Raw genomic sequence first — 20,130 nt, 5'->3', positions numbered from 1 at the left:
CCTTGTGTCATTATGTACGGATAAGACAGTAACGTTGTCATATAACAGTGTACTCTGGAGGGGTGTCCTGATGTAAACTATGGCTGAAGTTCTGATGACAATTACTGTAAACTGTAAGTCACACGTTAGTGTATGTGGGAGATTGATGCAAGAGACTGGACAAGATTCACATTTATGCTTTTACTGTTTGTACTGTAATTTGCTGGCATTGACATTGTGAGACAGAAAGGAAAACACAGCACTGCATAGCAGAAATAAAAAACAAGTAGAAATGTGAGCATAGGACAATCTCCTTGGTGAAAACTGTCCATGCAGTGCTGTAGGAATTACAGTGCAGTCTTCCTATGCCTCCTGACGTTCCTGTCTGCTGGGCCACAAATTCTCATTGTTAGAGAAAATCAAGATTCACCCGGGAGACATTTACCAGTTCAGGACAGATTTAGAAAACAAAAGTCTAATGGAAATGTATAGGAATATGCTTGACACGTTATGACATCTCAAATATGTATGCGCTATGGTGAGACTATTCAACAGGGACCCATTATAATACATTTTGATCAACATGACAGAAGCAGATAATGTAAGAAACAGCAGAGAATCATACGAAATCATTTGCATGGATGTACCAAAGCATTTTCAACTTGTTCAAAGAAACGAGGAAACTCAGCAAGTACTTTTGAGAATTCCAATTCTGATCTGGGAAATGGACCAAAGCGACTGAGAAAAACTGTAATAATCTGATCTCCAGTGTTTTTTACTCTCGTGGATCACAGTTTACCTTTGTCTGCCTTAGCTTTAGCTTTATTACAGTGCCATCTTGCGGTTAAACACCAGAGGTGCAACGATGATTAACATGCGTAAATGTGGACAAATCTAGATTCCATCATGTGCAACATATCGGTCCTTACCTCAGAAAAGAAGAGCACCTTTTTGAACTGTGTGCTTTGAATAACCGCTTTCATTAAAGGACTCCACCTTTCTTTCAGTGCTGTTTCATTCACGCAAACTGCCTTCAAAAACAAAAGGTCGCAAAAGCAGCGAGCAACAGCGCCACCTACGCGGCACAGAGCGCTGACCATGGTGCTGACAGCCCTCTGGCTTCCACCCATCACTCAGTCCGCACCTGACGGCTCACCAGCTTTAGGGCCATACATCATCATCTCACACTGATTGTCCAACAAGATTCCTTTAGGTGCAAGGATGAATTTAACTAGAGGAATAAGGAGTTTGAATGACCCATTTCATGTTCTGTGGAGGTTTCTTACACATCATTTCGCAGATAGTAACTGAACCGTACTGAAATGAGTGATGCCTGACAGGTCTGTGAAAGCATCATCAGGTTATTTTTAATCTTTTTTTTCTGAACAACTGATATGGGGTATTCTAGGGTACGGGGTTTCTGAAAGAGTAGAGGAGACAATCTTTGCAACTGTTAATTCCTTTGGTAAGTGATATAGTGTTTCATATTATATTCCAGGAGGAAATAGGTCTTTTTGAATGGGAGCAGATAGAAAAAGGTCAGGGGAAAAACAATCTTCTTCTTCTTCTTCTTCTTCAGTTTTAATTATCTCATGTATTCGGTGCAGGAAAGTGTGCCACATTGCCAGAGACCCTGGCAATCTCCCCTGCTCTTGCATCATTTGCTCTGGGTATAAAGTACCGGCGTTTGTGCGCATGTTCCACTGGCTTTTTGTGTCGTCGCTCATTCTCCATTGGCTCTCCCTCCACTCTGCACTCAGCCTTCACTCCAGACCAGCCTTCACAGAGCAGAGTGCGTGCGCCGAACGTGTGTGTGTGTTCACCTAACCCACGCTGGACCGGACTTGGCTTCCCACGCTGCTCTGAAGAGAAAAAAGAGATGGAGAAAAAGAGTGAGATCAACGGCCACGCCATGCCCAGCTCGGCATCTACTGACCGGATCATGGAGAAGGGCGCGCAGAAAAGCTGCAGGGAGAAGCTGATGGAGTTTCTGAGAAAGAACCTGCTGGTGATCATGACGGTGTCCGGGGTGCTGGTGGGCGTCGGGCTCGGGATGATGGTCCGCAACATGAACCTGACCAAGGCACAGATGACCTATTTCGCCTTCCCCGGAGAGATGCTCCTCCGGATGCTGAAGATGATCATCCTGCCTCTGGTCGTTTGCAGCCTCGTGTCAGGCGCCGCCAGCCTGGACACCCGCTCCCTGGGCAAGCTGGGGGGCATCGCCGTCGCCTACTTTCTGGTGACCACGCTGATCGCTTCGGGGATCGGGGTTTCCCTGGCCTTCATCATCAAACCCGGCGTGGGTGCAGGAGCCCTGAACACCAACAGCCTGGGTCTGGAGAGCGTCAGCAAAGACAAGGAGACCACAGACTCGTTCCTGGATCTGGCCAGGTACTGTGGCAACACTGTCATCATTTTAACTATGTGCAAAATTAAAAACTAACATGAAGGCCACTGTTGAATATGAAGCAGATCGGTGTGATTTTGCAGTAGTTCTGAGGGGAATTGTGGCACAGCGTGCCTCGGGCGCATGGGAACACTGTTAGTCCTGACTGGTTACACACATGAGCAATCAACTTATGCACACACGCTCAGAGAGGCTGGTTTAGGAAGCATCGCATGCAGGGGCACACATTTAAACACCTAACTTATTCTGGGCTCCTTTGCCTGTCTGCCGTGTAAATGAATGACACTGTAGAGCAGGTCAGTGTCGCCTGCAGTTCACTGAATGGGGATGTTTGCTCAGGTAGGTCACGACCACTGACAGTATGGTAAAGTTCTTGTCAGTGCATCAGTGTGTGTAGAGGATTCTTTTTATTACCATGAGGGTAAAACTGCCTTGGCTTGTAATTTAAACCGCACTGTACACTGTAGAAGTCAGTCCACTTGCACAACATCAACTTCAGTGTCGTTCACACAAATTCACTCTTAGCAAGGTGGTTAGATTTTGTGTCATGAATGATCCATCCGTCATCACAGACTGTACTGAAGTGAGTGGTATCTGAGGTATTGTTATACTGCTGCTGTACTGCTCCAACCACTGAGTTCAGCATGTAGCCTTAAGCAATGCTCAAGTGCCACTTAGTCTAGTTTTTCTTCCTTTGTCTCGCGAGTGGAAAAGGGAAAGGGACATTGCATAGTGGACTTTTACACAGGCATACAGACTGATCGAGTGGACACCATCATTAATGGGTTTTTTCCTAATTTGGTTTTACCTAATTGAGTAAGAATTTTGACTGTCAAGTGCCAGCATTATACTTTTAAGAGCAGGGTAGGTAGGGTGCCAAGCCTCCTCAGTACCATTTTGTTGAAGCCATTATTACAGGTCTGCACACTGTTAGGCTCAAACATAAATAACATATTATTTTTAAAAGGACATTGCTTCGATCTATAAGATCTTGCTTTGCATGAGACAGATCTTGTGGAAATAATAAATTGTTTATATTGAAGTTTAACAGTATGCAGACCTTCTTTGTTCTCCGTACAACGTTTTTATGTCCAAAAACACCAGCTACTGGCAACTAGTCTATTCAGAACCCCGTCCAGGAGGAGTCCTAATAATAACTTCCCACAGTGTGAGGGAAAGCTGACAGCTGTTGAGAGAGCGGAGAACACTGTCCGCTGCTGTCAGCATTTCTGCCTTATCACAGTAACAGGTGGACAGCCTGCTTTTGTTTCTCAGTCTAATTGAGTCCGGTTTACTCAGAACATTTGAGGAGGATTGGCCCGATACAGACTTTGGAAGCCGATACTGAACTCTTATTCTTAATGCCGATAAATTTGGGCTGAAGCGGACAGTTTTGGGGTCTTTACTTCTATCCACAGAAGTTACAAGCGTTTAAGATTTACCAGACGGTCAGGACATGAAAGTGTTAACCTTAGGTAGCCCCTTGGATTGTATGGTGTAAGATCCCGGTTAACAGCCAGTACAGGAGGTTCTGGTCAAGCGCACCGTTTAAAGGGTTAGGTCCCTAGCGATAAGAAGAGTATTACTCTAAAACATTTAAACTAGGAACCGCTTAAGCTGGTGGTCAGGAGCCAGGCGTCTACACTGCTTGCTCTGATAAAGCGACTCACTGAATCGCCCTGTGAGTCAGCTAATAATGTCAGCCGTGCCTGTTAGCGGCAGCACTCCTCTAAGGGATCTGTGCACTTGTTATGGTGCCAGTATAAGGTTTTATCTTATACATCAACAGTCTGTTTTACACACTGACCAGCTGTCCAAATTCTAACACACAAACCTAACGACACACAGTCGTCATCATGTGCGCGTGTCTCCCACATCAGCATACACAGTGGAGCGACACACACACATTTCCTCATGTCAAGTGTGTGCTCCTCTCTATGAAATATATGTTTCTTTGGATCGTACTTTCAACCTTGATCTTCTATGGCACGTTCAGCCTAAAAGGATATTGACTAAGCTTTGCCACAGCACTTTATTGTAGTTCATTACATTTCATCACAGAAAGCACCTCTTAAGATCAGGACATTTCTATGTTCTGTGTTTAGCCATTAGTTAACATACTCATCTTATTGATTCATCATTTAATTTGAACATATTATCACTAATGCAGCTTTCAATCACAACATAACTCCCGTGTTACAAAATCCTATTAGAACTGGAAGTATTTGTCCTTCATTTTTTCACAGTTCAGGTTTGGTAGGGGTACAGTGGTCTCTACCTTCTGACACCATTTGACAATAGCTTCCATGACATGATATTGTCAGTTGCTCCTTTTGCCTGTGAGGGATTTGTATGACTTTTATATTCATATGCCACACACTCTCATAACATGGACAAATCGGTCTCAGAATGTCCCTTTGAGCTGACGTGAAGTGGATTTTTTTCACATTTGCGCCTTAAAAAGGATTCCATCAACCTCCATTCTCCAAAAACTCTTTCCACAGCTACTTCATTTCTCCATGATGTCACAAAGCATACATGTTTACTTATTTACACAAAATATGAAACTACAGAAACCGTAGTGTTTTTCTAAAAAAACTGCACAAAAACTCTCCAATTAAAGATCCCCATTCCTAAATAAATCCTTTCCAGACACACACATTCTCTGCCAGTAATGGAAAACACTTTTGAGCAGATCTGCAGAAATATTGAACAACGAATGAAAGAAACAAATTCAATAAAATCAAATTGGGAAATGATACCTGAAAAGTAAAATAAATAAAATAAACTGGAAAGTCAGAAACCCTCCAGACCACATTAGCTGAATAACCCACTTCTGCTGCCTTTAATTAAAGGGATCATTAAGGATGTTTGGCTTTAATTAATTAGGAAATCGAGATGTTATGTAACAGCTTTAAAGAAAAAAAATCAGACCACACAGAGGAGCCAGTGGGGCTCCGGGGGGCCCTGTGGGGAAAGCATGCCAGCTCTCAGCTCTGGTTTCCCAGGGTTAATCCAGATCCTCGCCTCGCTCATGTGACAGCAGGAGGCCTGACTGCCTTCATGGAAAGAAGAAGAGTATGAAACCTTGTATGGGTGCAAGGATTTAAGCAAACAAGTACATTTCTTAGCTGCATTATGAAACAAAGAACTGCCAAGTGACACTATCATGGCTGCCTGCCAGTGTGGCCAGTGGAGCTGACACTTTTTACAGCGTTCAGCCCTAGACTGAAGGCAGAGTTGACAGGAGTCATGAGGTTATGGACTGAATTGCTTGGCTTTGGTTTGGCCATGGGAATAGATGTGAGCAAAGTCTGTATTTCTTTGCACAATACAGTGTGACCACAGAGGATGAAGTTACAACCAACACACTAATACATGGAAAAAGCCTGCAGGCTTCCAGTAATCCCTGTATGCTTATTTTACAGTAGTGAACAATAAAGTCAGCATGGTGCCTTCATAGAAAGACTGTCAAGGCAAAAGTTGTCATAGTGGATTTATAAATGATGAACTTCAATATGGGTAAAGTCCCAAATAACTCTATTCCTATGAATTGTATGTCCGCAAACCCTTTGTTCATGTGGAGTTCCATGTGTGTCAAAGATTTTCGTTTTGGTTCACCACTGAAATACCTCACCTTGGGATGTATAGCCATGAAATGTTATATAGACCTTAATTTCCCCAGAGGATCAAGCCAACTGATTTTGGTGATTTCCTGACTTTTCATCCAGAAGTCCGCCCCGGGGTCATCCCTATGTTCCCCAGTCACATAAGCCTATGCCATCGCTGATTTCATTTAGTGTTTTGTTAGGGTTAGGGGTTATGGTTAGGGTCAGGGTCAGGAGGTAGTGTTAGGGTCTACATAGACCTATTTGCAGGGGAATTCGGCACTGATTGTGGACAAAATAACAGACCGGGGAACATAGGACCCCTTTTGGGAAAATCAGGGAACATTGGTACGCTCCCGTCTACCCCTATTAAGGTTGAAACGTTGGGTCTCGGGCAAATGTTTAGGCAACTATTGTCTTAGCAAATATTAGCATGCTGACACACTAAACTAAAATGCTAACACAGTGAGCATTAAACCTGCTACACATCAGCATTAGAGACAACGGTTAACCACAGAAAATATTTTTGACTGGTGTCGTGGGAGATGAGTCAATAAGGATTAAACAAAGCAAGATGATGAGACGATTTTCTCCACGTGAGTTTATTTCCAAATCATTTCCTTGCAAGGAACGCTTTCTTCCAGACGCCTGCACAAGCGGTTCCCGTCAGGAAGAGTGCCTCGAAGGTCAGCTCCTGCAGAGTTTAAATACAGCGCAAACAGCCCAGCCGGCATGACGTTTACAGCAACATACCAGAACACGACGGTGACCTGTCCTGTGTTTTGAGTTACACAAAGTCCTAATTATGAATTTTCGTCAGAATATCACGCATGTCACTCTGAGATCAATTTGCATACACCATCACACTCGGCTATGCTATGCTAGCTAGCAGTCTGAGGTAAAAGGTGCGTGTGTATGTGTCGTTAGCTTCAAGGCTAACACCCTTCACTTTATTCAGGTGAGACACGGGAACTTGCCTTGGGTCTGGAGGAGTTGTAGCATTTATTCAGTAACAAAAACTGTGACATTACACACACTGCACTGCTACATTCACAGAAATAATGTTACTGCTAACTTCATAGTCATACTCTGGCCTTGTTTGAAACTATGGTTTGAAAGTGTGAATGTCATGTGCATGGGTGAATATTTATATTTGCATAATGTCTCAAACAAAGTTAGTTTTCTCCTGATTTGTTTGTCTGAAAAATACCATTTTAGTGTCAGAATGTTGGAGATGGCTTATGAAAAACGGGTCAAATATTATTATTTTTTTATGACTATGGGGTGAAATAATTGCTCATAACCTGTGTTCACCTCCATGCGAATCAATACACTCAAGACCTGAAGCTAGTCTCCTAAAGAGGCTAAAGAGAGCTGTGACGAAACAAACACACAACCCCGATACAGTTGTTCCTTAAAGGATTTTGCTCCTCGTATAACATATTAAAAATTAATATAAAAACACCCTCGATGCTTAGAACTGGCAGGGACTGGCTTGCAATACACAACTATGACAAACGACAGCTACATCAAAACTACATGTTGTCATTTTTGCTGTTTTTCATTTCTTAAAGCGTCAATGTTTAGTTAACAGTTAATGATGGTTGGCAATCAAAAGCATAAATTACCCAAATCGGACATCCCCAATCAGCATGTTAGCATTTTCATTGTGAGCAAGTTGGCATTTAGCTCATGATGCTTCTGTGCCTATGTACAGCCTCACAGAGCCCCCCTCAGTTGGATATCAGCAGCAGCTCATGCAATTCAAATGAGGTAAACCAGTTGACTGAATGCTTTCCAGTTCAAATGCTGCAAACTGGCCTGATTGGAAGGATTTCAGTCATTCTTTAGTAGGGGAACGGTGCCGCCTCTTCCAAGGGGCGACTTTGCAAGGAGAAAAAAAAGGTTTAAGCGATGACATTTTATATCCAAAAGGTCAAAGGTTAACGTCACTGGGACAGAATCATTTTTCTGTCCATTATTCAACGCCATAACTCAGAAACAGACGTTTGGTTGGATACTGAATTGGTGACACAAATTTTAAAACTGTGCTGATTTTAGGTTGTCCGTGCAGCCGGGTTTAAAATGTCTGTGAACCTTTATACCTTTTATTTAATTCCATCAAAGTCCTCACTACAATAATAAGTCTGGACAGTTTGGATGTAGACTGAAACTACAACTGCAATACAGTAATTGTAGTTATAAGTGTTTATTGATAAAGAAATATCTATGTTTGACTATGAAATAAAGGAAAAGTTAAGAATAAATGAATACAGTGAAACCTCCAGGATTATCTAATCCTAGAAAAGACCTCGGTGATTTGTTTTAATAAAAGATGAACCAGACAGCAGATCAGTGCCAGAACAACTGCTCTGTCAGGGAATCTCAGGAGCAGTGGACTTTATAGATCCTGGGAGAGGAGCCAACTTGTATAGAGTGTGTGATGATAAACCAATCCTGTGAACAATTTATCATCAAAGACTTTCCGAGGCTAGTGTCCAGTTGTTGGTTGAATAGCTTTGATATTACCACACTTTTTGGTCAACAGCAAAGAGGAGGAACAGCATTTTCCGTCAATCTAACTTGTTTTCTCTTTCTTCCTCAGGAATTTATTCCCCGCAAACTTGGTGGCTGCTGCTTTCCGTTCTGTGAGTGCGAGCACTTCATTGTCTACACTTGTTACACCAATTCCCCTTTTTTATCACCACTTTCACTCTGTTTCTCCTAACCACCTTTGTCTTGTGGGGATTGTTCATCAGAATTTATTTCACCAACCGTGCGGATGCCACTCCCGTTCATTTACAGCGGTTGTAAATCTTGGCTGTACCGCTGAGAGCTTCATAATGCCTCTTAATGAGTAGACGCTCAGAATAGAGGCCGCTGCTCTCGCCTGCTCGCCAAAACGCTTCTTTTCCTTGTCTCTTACCAGCCGTTACCATGGCGAAACCATTCCATTCCAGCCAGCCTAGCAACCTACCTCGCCTCGCTGCTCTTGAATGCAGCCCACTCCACTTCCTAGAATTATGATCGTGTCTGTTTAGGCTTAAAAAGGAACCAGGAAAGTTCAATATTTGGGGATGCTGGGATACAAAATGGCTATGCACACACATAAAGCATGCACCTAAAGCAAGTATGCACAGAGCCTTAAACTTGCATAAAACCAGGCCAGTGAATTATAAACTCACAATCAAGTTAGTGACTTCTCAAAGGGAGAGGAAATGGAGTTTCAAAGTTCAGCCGGGTCGCAGAGTTCAATATCACCCCCACCACCCAGCGTATACTGTGGCGTAGCCCCTGTGGAATGGGCCCAACTGTGGATTAAACTAAGAAAGCAGAGGAGAGGGGAGATTTACATAACATGACAAGCAGCTAGATGCTTAAAGAGACATTAAAACAAATGAAGTGTAAGGTTTAGATTATGGGGAAGGCTGCCCTTTCATGAGGATAGTCAGGTACTGTTTTGTATGTCTCTGCATGCCAAAGCATGTTTCAGGAACCTCAAGAGAAACACACAGTAAAATCCAATGTGCCTGTGGTCCTTTATGAATGACATTTAATGTTTTGATTATTGAATTTAAATTTAAGGTTGAATTTTAAAGTCAATAAAACATTTATCCTAGAGTGGGACTCTTTAACGAAATGCAGAGAGACTGCTGCAGGGCCGGTTGTCTCCTTTACAACTGAAAGACTGTCTGAACATCAGAAGACAGTGTCCAACTGGCCTCCTACCCCATGAACAGATATTGTTCTTAAAGTGAAATTACGGCGTAAAATCATCTCAGGGTCTTTTTCGGAAAATACACTCATCAAATAAGCTATCGAGACAATTTTTTTCGTGCAACAACTATTAACGGAGATATCCCGGAGAATCGCTAACTGCTGACTGCGGCTAACACTGAGTACCTTGGGGCAGCACGGTGAAGGCATTAAACAGCTTTTTTAACCACTAATACTGCTCAGAATAACACCAAACCTCTGCAGTAGCATGAGAAGAGTTCTTAACAATTAACCAAAGCACCGACAACGTAGTTAGTGAACCCAGAGTTTATTAAAGTATTAGAGTGTTTTGAAAGACTAAGCTACTGGCCCCTGTACCAGCTCCTCTCATAGTAAAGTCCATTCAAGTCGATTACCAAATGTAATCCATTGGTCCTTCGTTTTATGCGTAGTGACTCTTGACTCTGTGACTCTGTGACTCTGTTATTTGGAGCAGTATTAGTGGTTAAAAAAGCTGTTTTAATGCCACCATGTGTTGCCCCGAGCTCATCACTGTTAGCCACGTCCGGCTTTTAGCAACTCTCCCGGATTTCTCCGTTAATAGTTGTTACTCGAAAAAAAAAATCGTCTCTATGGCTTATTTGATGAGTGTATTCGTCGGAATTTACGCTGGAATTTTTCTTTAACTAGTGTCTCAGAAAACACTTTGTATTTAAACGCATAGATTATAATTGTATTTGAAAAGATTCTTATTAACACAACATCTTCTTAACCCCTCTTCATCCTTCACTTGGTCACAAGGTTTCCACTTGCTCTGATTAAAATTTAAAGAGTAGTTTGAGATTTTGGGGAACACATTCATTTAGAGATGAATGAGAAGATCAATACAATCTCATGTCTGGCTTAAGAACGGAGGTGGAGCTGGGAGGCAATCAGCTTAGCTTAGCATAAAGACTGGAAGTAGGAGGAAACAGCTCGCCTGGCTCTGCCCAAAATGCATCTACCAAAATGTCAAATGCTCAGTAATAAAAACAGAGTTGTGTGCTGGCACAAATCTTTACGTCAGTGTAAGAATGAAGGCTAGTAAACAATAATGTATGACTGAACAACATCAAACAAAATAAACTACAACCTCTCCTTCCTTTATGATGCAGTATGCCACTGACTACAAGATGGTTGCTGTAGGGAACGACACCAATGGGACCACCCTCTATCAAAAGGTATGAGAAGGAAGCATCCCATGCATACAGTCACATAACACACAATCACATACACATTCACACCCATCTAATATATGTGTAAAATGCTCAACATTGCTTGTCTGATATCAGACAGAATTGTCAGCTTGTCACATTCTGTTTACATCTTCATTGCCTGCACTGTAACAGATTTCCATGGGGGTGGTGGGGGTGCAGATCCAATGTCAGAAGTTATTTTTGCCCATACACAACTTATACCATGCTACCATAAATCACAACTTCGTAGAGGCTCCCCATATCATTCAGAAAGTACGGCACAGTGAATCATTTACTGTTCTTACCTTTCTTGTTTATTTGTCTTAAACAGCCAGCAGCACGTATCACTGTTTACTTAAGTCTTCTATTAGTAAATCATCATTTGAACGGTCTCAGGCATGAAATGTCTACTACCCCCACTTCTTCTCACCTTCTCCTTTTCTCCCAGTGCATGGAACTACTTTATGTATGATTAAATGATATGGATGAATATCAAAATATGAAGCTCTTTTTTTTAAAGCCTGCTGATCCTCAGCTTCAGTGTAAGAAACTACCCGTTCATGTGTGTTGTAGTGGAGGAGAGCAAAGATGGATGTGGAAGCAGAAATACAATGTCAAACATGATTTTTACCATCATTTCAATCATTTCTTTTTAGATGTGACTCTGGATTTCTTTTTAGAGGTTCCTTGTTTAGCCCTATGCTAACTTGAATGAGGATAAAGTAATTCAATCTCATAGACCTTTTCAAAGTGCCAGTGACAATCGTATATGTAAGCACGCTGCTTGACAACAATAACGACGTTAGCCCCGCCCATGACACTGAGGCAAGAACAAACAAGTTGTCTCTGCTAAATTAAAACCAGTAGGTGAAGTTACTGTATGTCCTTGGAGAACATATTTGCGCGCATTAAGATTAAAACTCAAGTAGAATAACATTAATAAATCTTCACAGTTAACCTACTGTACAATATGTGTTCATTTAAATGAGCCCAAACATGCAAAGAACAAATACCAGCAGATAAGACCTTTTTAAGACAAGTTCATGAAGCCTTTTTACTTTTTTGTTAGGCCTGGGCAAAAGGAGGACTCAAATGCAGTCAGGGATCAGTAAATGCAGGCTTTATTTCTGACACACTGTTTCACCTTAAGACAGAGTGATAAACAAACAGGCTACAAAACTCTTAGTGCGTCAGTTCGGACGAGGGTATAAACACAGAAAACAAATGTGGCAAGAAACACCATACAAAAACTGAAAATCACTGCCGAGGGAGGAAAAGACAACACGTGATAACTACACTGATCTGAATTACTAACTACGAAAAGTTATACAAAAGAATATCGCTCACAATGAGATGAAAACAAAAGGCAATAAACAAAAACCCATAATGCACAGAGCTGAAGAAACTACAAATCAAAAACACTCCAAGAGGAGGAAAAACAAGGGCACGATGAAAATAAACTAGCTACTCAAGCTGACCTAAAAACTTTAAGAAACAAAGAAATCATCAAAGAAATCCTGAAAATGAGAGGAAGATTACTTTTCAAAATAAAACATGAATTTCACAAGACAAAAAACCCAAGACAGGACACCTCTCACCGCGGTGCAACCTTTTTCCAGTTCCCATTTGTTTCATGGTTAAAATAAATCTAAATCTAAAGAGTGACAAATTTGCTTCTGTGTTTGTAGTGTGATCAGCTTTCAGTCAGTCAAGAGTGTTAAGCAGTGGCCAGGTCAGCTTGACCCACTGGATATCCATTGGGCCTGTGAGAAAGATGATTGTGTCCATCTCAACAGGGACAAACTCAGCCTGGCAGAGGGCTGCTTACAGATTTCCAGATTGCCACTGTGCCTGTTAGGTGGATGTTGGATCCTAGATGAGTGTATGGAGAGTTTATTTCTTTGTCAGAATAAGAGACAGAAGATCAGAAGCAGAGTAACAGATAGATGATAAAAGGCACAAAAGGCTTTTTAGACTTCGACCAAAGCAGCACCCCAGTGGTGTAGAGGAGGTTATACCCAAGTATACAGGGTAAATCCGGCTCTTTTTCTGGCAGTTTATATTAGTGTACCCACCATCTGCAACTTCCTTCTTTGTAAGCTATCCATTTATCTAGTAGTACACTCACCTTACCACCGTTTTGAACTGAAATTTTGAACATACGGTAAAACTTTTCTACAACTACTTCTCCCCATTGGCTTTCTTCCACTGACCCAGTATAAGGGAACAATCTGATATTGGCACCTGTCCATGGTATTTGTCGTGGGTCATGGTGGATAGTCCCCCCAGTGCCAGGGGATGAAGCTGGTTGAGCTGTGGGAGAGCTTAGGACAATGGAAGGGGATTGAACTCAGGATTTGTCCCTGTCCCTATTCGTTATCCATCATCCAGTTCAGTGAATCGTTGAACTGCTCCTCAGACCTATGCACCCACACGCACCCAACGACACCCCCAACGACACACCCACCGGCACACACACACACACACACACACACACACACACACACACACACACACACACACACACACACACACACACACACACACACACACACACACACACACACACACACACACACACACACACACACAGGCTTCCACCTCCATAATCAAAGGCTAGAAATGAGACCCCAGACCAAACTTACAGCATGTTGCTACACCGCTTTGGCTTGGTGTGTTGGATTGGAGTAAGATGTCTTGAAAATTATGGGATGTCTCCTGATGACTTTGATTATCCTCTGACTGTTCCTCTAGCCCCACCATAAGGTAGACATTTCTAGTTCAATGTGAAACTACTAAATGACTAATGATTGCCTTGAAATTTTGATACAGACACCCTTGATGTACCCTACAGGATAAATCTTGCGTTATCCTCTGACTTTCCTCTCGTGCCTCAAAATTTAAATTTGTCCAATGTTTTGCTTTGTGACTAAATGCCTGCAAAACTAATGCCTTTAGCCTCAGCTGTAGTATTTGGTGCTAATAAGGAAATGTTAGCATGCTGACCATAGACTGTATAATAGAGATGGACATAGCCTTTGGAAGTACCTTAAAGTTGCATTCTTTCTAATGTACAGCAAGGGGCGAATCCACTGGCTCCAAAAAGAAGTCTCAGTGTATAGAAGTCAATGAAACTTCTTTTTGGAGCATATGGTTTCAATCACTAGTTTCAAGTCTTCTTCATTACAGCGTGATGTTAATTATGTAAATGTAGTCCCCTTTAGAGTAAAGTAGACGATAAAGCAGGGTATGATTTGGGGCGTGAATAACTTGTAATTTACAGGTTACCATGGTAGCAACAGGATAGAGGCTTAGCAATGTGCATCCATGGCACTGTGTACATTAAAGTCATAATCCATAAGATGTGAGATAACTTGTTTCTCGCTGCCTCTTTGGTGGTAGATGTAATTGTAGGTGAGCCTGTTCTTTCACAGCCTCCATCTTGTCACGTTTGTGGCCACTGTGTGTGTGTTGACTTTTTGTTTTTTACTCTTTTGTAAACTTTATTGAAACACATTCACCTCTCTACTTCTGGTCCGTCACTGTTACCCTCTTAAATCCACACACATGTCTTCCTCTTACACGTCTGCCCTTACTACAAGCCTGACTCAGAAATTGGAAGTTCCCAATTCCCGTTTATAATGAAACGCAGCATAACCAACAGTGATGAGCGCCATCGGCAGACCAACCACAGTGTCGCCACAGACATAATGATATTGAAATACTCAGCAAAGAAGCAAGTAGAAGTGCTTTCATTAGTGACTAATATAACCCTCCCATTATTTGAACTCACTTTTTGATAGATAGTACCTCAAAAGACAATTAAGTATAAGAAAATCTTACGGATTGTATTATGAAAACATCTTGTTCAGTTTGGTTGCACTTTGTTAACCAACCCTGAAGCTCCCTGCTCACCTGCTGGCAAAAGTCCTTTAGCATTAACTTAGCGCAGTGTCACTGAAACAACAAAAACGGTCACTACTGGCTCCAAAAGACCAAGATGGCGAAAGCCAAATACCAAACTTGAGGCTTCAAGCTCTAATTCACAAATTACGATGATGCTGACGTTAGCATTTAGCTAAAAAATGCACTGTGCCTAAGTAGGTTACGGCTCTCAGGGCGCACTCACACAGTCAATCTGTACCGTGCCCCGTGCTTTAGGGTACTTGTCCCCCCCTCACTCTCCCCCCGCAGCCCAGGCCAGTTTGTACTTACACTACCTGGGCCTCGGAGAATGCTTCTTGCTGCCTATACGTCATCACGCCGTAGCACGTCACACGCATTGAGGACGTCATCGCGATGCGTCGCTTTGTTTACAAATCTTTCCATAGACCTCAGAGTTTTTGTGCGTCTTGTCCGACTGTTTTTGAATCTTTTCATCGACCAAATCTGCAGTAAACACTTCACCTCCGCATCACACCAACGTGAACCTTTCGCCGCAATTGTTTTAAATGTCCGCGCATGGTCCGTCTTTTTTTTTTTTTTCTATGTCCCAGCAGGCGCACATAAAATGACGTCAGAACTGCCGTAGGCCTCGTGCTCGTGCATGTGCAAACGTGCTTTACAAAAGCCCACTCTCCCAAACGGTCCGTGACCGGCAAGCGTGCCAAAGCTAGGCGCGGTACGGTTGTATTCACACTGGTCAAACGAACTAGACTTTACCCGTGAAACCTGTTTGGGCACGGTACGGATGGACAGTGTGAGTGCGCCATTATAGAGCTATTAACAATAGGGCGCACTCACACCGTCCACTTGTACTCACATTAGTTGAAATGATCTGGGCCCTGGCTCAAATGCTTTTTGCTTATACGTTATCACCCCATCAGTTTTGTCCAACTGTTTTTGAATATTTTTATCTGACTAAATCTGCAGTAAACACACCATCTCTGCATCAAACTACCATGAACCGTTCGGCAGCAACTTTTTATGTGTCTAGTAAAATCTTCGTTCATGCCACATGATACATAAGGTACTTGGCTTAACTGCTAAATAACTAGTTTTAATAACCAGACATCGTCCATCCAACTGAAGCCAAATCCAACAGCTGAACCATCTGCATGGCTGAAGGGCCATTCCTGTTTTGTCTGTTTTTCCATTTGCATTTGAAACCAAAGGGTTATTCACATCTCTCCTTCCCACAATCACTTCACTATATTTGGTCTCCTACAGTCTGACTCTGCTGTGTGTTTTAGGTGCCTGTTGGTACAGAAACAGATGGCATGAACATCCTAGGTCTGGTGTTATTTGCCATGGTGTTTGGTGTGGCGCTGAGGAAGCTGGGAGATGAGGGGGAAGAACTCATTCGTTTCTTTAATGCTTTCAATGAGGCCACCATGGTGCTGGTGTCCTGGATCATGTGGTAAGTAGAGTTGAATGCATATGGGATTATGAGTGGTATATTTGGACTGCATTAGATGGTATTTTGTTACAATACTTAACGTTCTATTGGTCAGGATGAAGCAGGCACTGACTGTCTGAACTAACCATTTGTTACTGTTATCATCCCACATTCCAACTGCTTTCTTTTTCTTTTTTTTCTCCTAACAAACTCTTAACTCTTGTGTCGCTCAGGTATATCCCTTTTGGCATCATGTTCCTGGTGGGCAGTAAGATTGTGGAGATGGAAGATGTGGTTCTTCTGGTCTCTAGTCTGGGAAAATACATATTTGCTTCAATCCTGGGGCACATTATCCATGGAGGCATTGTCCTGCCACTCATCTACTTTGGCTTCACACGCAAGAACCCCTTCAGTTTCCTGTCAGGCCTCATCACTCCTTTCACCACTGCCTTTGCCACCTGCTCCAGGTATACTGTCAAATCACAGGATCTGAGATTAACTACACTGAAGTTGTCAAAAGTTGTCAGAGGGCTACACAAGCAAGGGGTCTGTGATAGATGTTAAAGGGGTACTATGGCCATTTTCAAAATTCATTCTATGGTCTAAGACACTCTAAAAGCATTACTGTCTTGTGAGGAAATCACACCAGCTGCAGGCTAGAGGCCTTAAGTTGTGGTGAGGTGTTTGCGTGCGGTTCTTTGCAAATTTTGGGTTGCCGTCTAGACACGACCGTACTGTAAACTCCAGGCCCCCCGAAAGACTTTGATACCAATTTGACGTAAGATGTGTTTTCATTACAGTGGAATACTCGGTATAAGGGTTTCCCTTCCCGAAACGCCCCTAATTTGAATGTGTGTCCGTTTGACTGGGCTATTGTTGGCCCTGCCAAAGAGCAGGTACTTTTTTCTACCCTGAAAGAAGCCTGGTTGCTGATTGGAAATAACTCTAAGCGGGGTGTGACGTAGGTAGGACTCGACACTACAACAACACCGACGTAAGCCATGTGCATGAACACAGCGACGAGAAACTCAGCAAGCTCTGCTCCTTCCATCTCGGCGTCTCCTTCCTTGTCGTCTACATTTGACGCGTCTCACACGCCATTGACTTACAACACATGAGCTGCACGATAAAATCATTTAATTCCCATTCAAGTTAGGTAGGGGAAGTCTCTAGTGCGCCTTTTCTATGGGCCCAACAGTGCGGACGTGTGATGGCCATCTGGTACATACGTTTTCACACACTGACTTTTAATATTACAGGAAACAGGAAAAGCTGGAGTGTCCTGCTCAACTAATTTTAACATCTTAATCTTAGTGTTAATCTCACATTGTGGCACCCTGTAATTTAAATATCAAAACAATCCAGCTAGAAAATGATTTGGTGGCAAAGGTTGAGAAGCTTGAATGTAAGACAACGATTTGGTATTAGTTTCACTTGAATGGCTGATAAAGATTAAATGATTATGCGTTATCTCTCTCTTCTACTCACCAGTTCAGCAACTCTTCCCTCTATGATCAAATGTGTTGAGGAGAACAATGGTGTGGACAAACGAATTAGCCGCTTCATCCTTCCCATCGGGGCCACTGTTAACATGGATGGGGCAGCCATATTCCAGTGCATCGCTGCTGTCTTCATCGCTCAGCTCAATAATTTTGATCTGAACGCTGGACAGATCTTTACCATCCTGTGAGTTCTGGGGATAATATAAAGTTTTCTCCTTTTGCCAACATTAAAGATAACCATTCATCTTTCTTTCCCTTCTGTTACAATGGTATTAACAGTAGTACTATAGAATTCATATGATTATTTCATCATTATTTCTAGGGTAACAGCTACAGCCTCAAGTGTCGGAGCAGCAGGCATCCCAGCCGGTGGCATCATCACCATCGCTATCATCCTGGAGGCCATCGGTCTGCCGACCAACGACCTGTCCCTCATGCTGGCTGTTGACTGGATTGTGTGAGTAAAGCCTGTGAACCCCATTGACACACATTAATACAAAATATTACAAACATTATTACACACATCTACTTACCATCACATCTGTACACAAGTTGCCAACAGTACATGAAGCAAAACTAGTGGCCTTCCTGAGCCTCTCTTCTGGTGTATTCAGTGTCTTCTACAAGACCTCAACAAGGAGAAAAGGCTGTAGACCAGGTTATGATTCTCTTAGCCCAGGGGTGGGCAATTCCGGTCCTGGAGGGCCACTGTCCTGCATGTTTTAGGTTTTTTCTCTGCTCTAACACACCTGATTCTAATGCTTTGCTCATTATCAAGCAGCTGATGCTTGTCACAGTTTGATTATTGTTAGACTCAGGTGTGTTAGGGTAGGGAGAAACCTAAAACATGCAGGACAGTGGCTCTCCAGGAATCGCCTAGCCCTGTCTTAGCCTGATGTAAACATCCGTTAGGCGGGACAGGCAGCCGTAAACGCACACACACAACAGCAGGTTTACCCTAATAATTTATACTTTCTTAATCCCTCTTGGGAAATTTTGAATTTGTACTTCAAACATGAAGTTTAACAAGTTGATATACTGTATATGCTTTACACGTGTTTCATAAGACAGGTTTCATTTGGTGCAAAAGTCTGGCTTTCAAAAGTGACTCCAGGTTGTTGTTTTTTCTCATGTTGTGTAACAAAAACATGACAGCTGTGAAGATAAGACATTCAGCCTTGTGCAATGTTGCCATTTCCAGTATTTGCTGATAAGGGCTGTTATAGAGTATTGTGTGCTCTTTTCGGTACTTTCTTTTAGGAAATACCGTACATTTAACTCTAAATAAGAGACTATCAATGTAAATAAGATGGATGAATAGAAGAAGAATAAATAAAGATGATTGTTAGTAGTGGTTGTTGTTGTTAAAAATGGTAACTCGTGAATCCAGGACTAACTTTAACCATGAAATCTAATTTTCCATGTGTGCTAAAAGTATATTATTCTCAGCTGTCTGTCTCTTATTGCGTGCAGGGATCGTACCACCACGGTGGTGAACGTGGAGGGCGATGCTCTGGGTGCTGGAATCCTCCACCACATCAACCAGCAGGAGATGAAGAAGCAGCAGGAGCAGCAGCAGAGGCAGGAAGGGGAGCTGGCAGAGGTCAGAGTGGAGGCGGTGGCTAACGCCCAGGCGGAGGAGGAGACCTCGCCGCTCGTCACACACCAAACCAAAGCCTCAGCAGCCATGCCCGAAGCCATTGAGTCTGTCCTGTGAACTCAGAAAGACTTTTTTTCTTGTCCCCTGACCTTTTGACATTTTGGTACTTCTGATGTTGCTGCTGACCGGACACCCTGCTGACGCAGTGTCTGTTCAAAAAACAAGGTCACTGATGGTTTCACTTGTGAGGAAAAACAAAGTGCCATAGAGAGTCTCTTTTACCTAGTGCTACTTTCGAAATTCAGTCAACTGGTCTCAATAACTATGTTTCCAAGTATTTTAATGCAGATTAGGATATGATGAATTTAGGTATTATTGATCAATCTAGCTAAAATGGTTTTTTTTATTTTCACATTTCTTTGTATTTAAAAAAAATGACTGAGGCTTTTTCCCATAAACAGTGATGGAAACACACTAGGTGTAAAATATCCCAAAACATTCCCATAAATGTCGTAGTTGTGTTTGTCTGATATCCTGTATGAGATCATGGCCATAAGTACATTAGAGCATCATCAAGTGCTTTTTTTTGTTTTTTCCTCAGACAGCATATACAACGACCAACACTAACTATAGAACACTAAAATATTGCCAAATCCTGAAGTCAAAGTGTCTAACACATGCTTGACAGTGTGTATAATCCATTCAACTCAGCTGGCGGACAAGTATTTATTTGCATTTGAT

The 20,130-nt window shown here is 42.4% G+C and overlaps 1 protein-coding gene across 1 annotated transcript; it reads left to right on the top strand.

Moving 5' to 3' along the window:
• The first annotated feature begins 1,852 nt into the window (after positions 1 to 1,852).
• On the top strand, positions 1,853 to 19,604 carry slc1a4 (solute carrier family 1 member 4). Its single transcript, XM_083923426.1, has 8 exons — positions 1,853 to 2,373; positions 8,603 to 8,645; positions 10,869 to 10,934; positions 16,142 to 16,308; positions 16,521 to 16,754; positions 17,779 to 17,973; positions 18,112 to 18,246; positions 19,263 to 19,604. Exons 1-8 carry the CDS (start codon positions 1,859 to 1,861, stop codon positions 19,504 to 19,506), a joined length of 1,599 nt encoding a protein of 532 aa, XP_083779552.1. The 5' UTR covers positions 1,853 to 1,858; the 3' UTR covers positions 19,507 to 19,604.
• Positions 19,605 to 20,130: the final 526 nt, after the last annotated feature.

This window comes from Echiichthys vipera (assembly GCF_963691815.1).
Source record: "Echiichthys vipera genome assembly, chromosome: 11".
Lineage (NCBI taxonomy): Eukaryota > Metazoa > Chordata > Actinopteri > Perciformes > Trachinidae > Echiichthys > Echiichthys vipera.
Note: the sequence above shows the minus strand (reverse complement) of the source record. Positions and strands in the feature narration are given on the sequence as shown.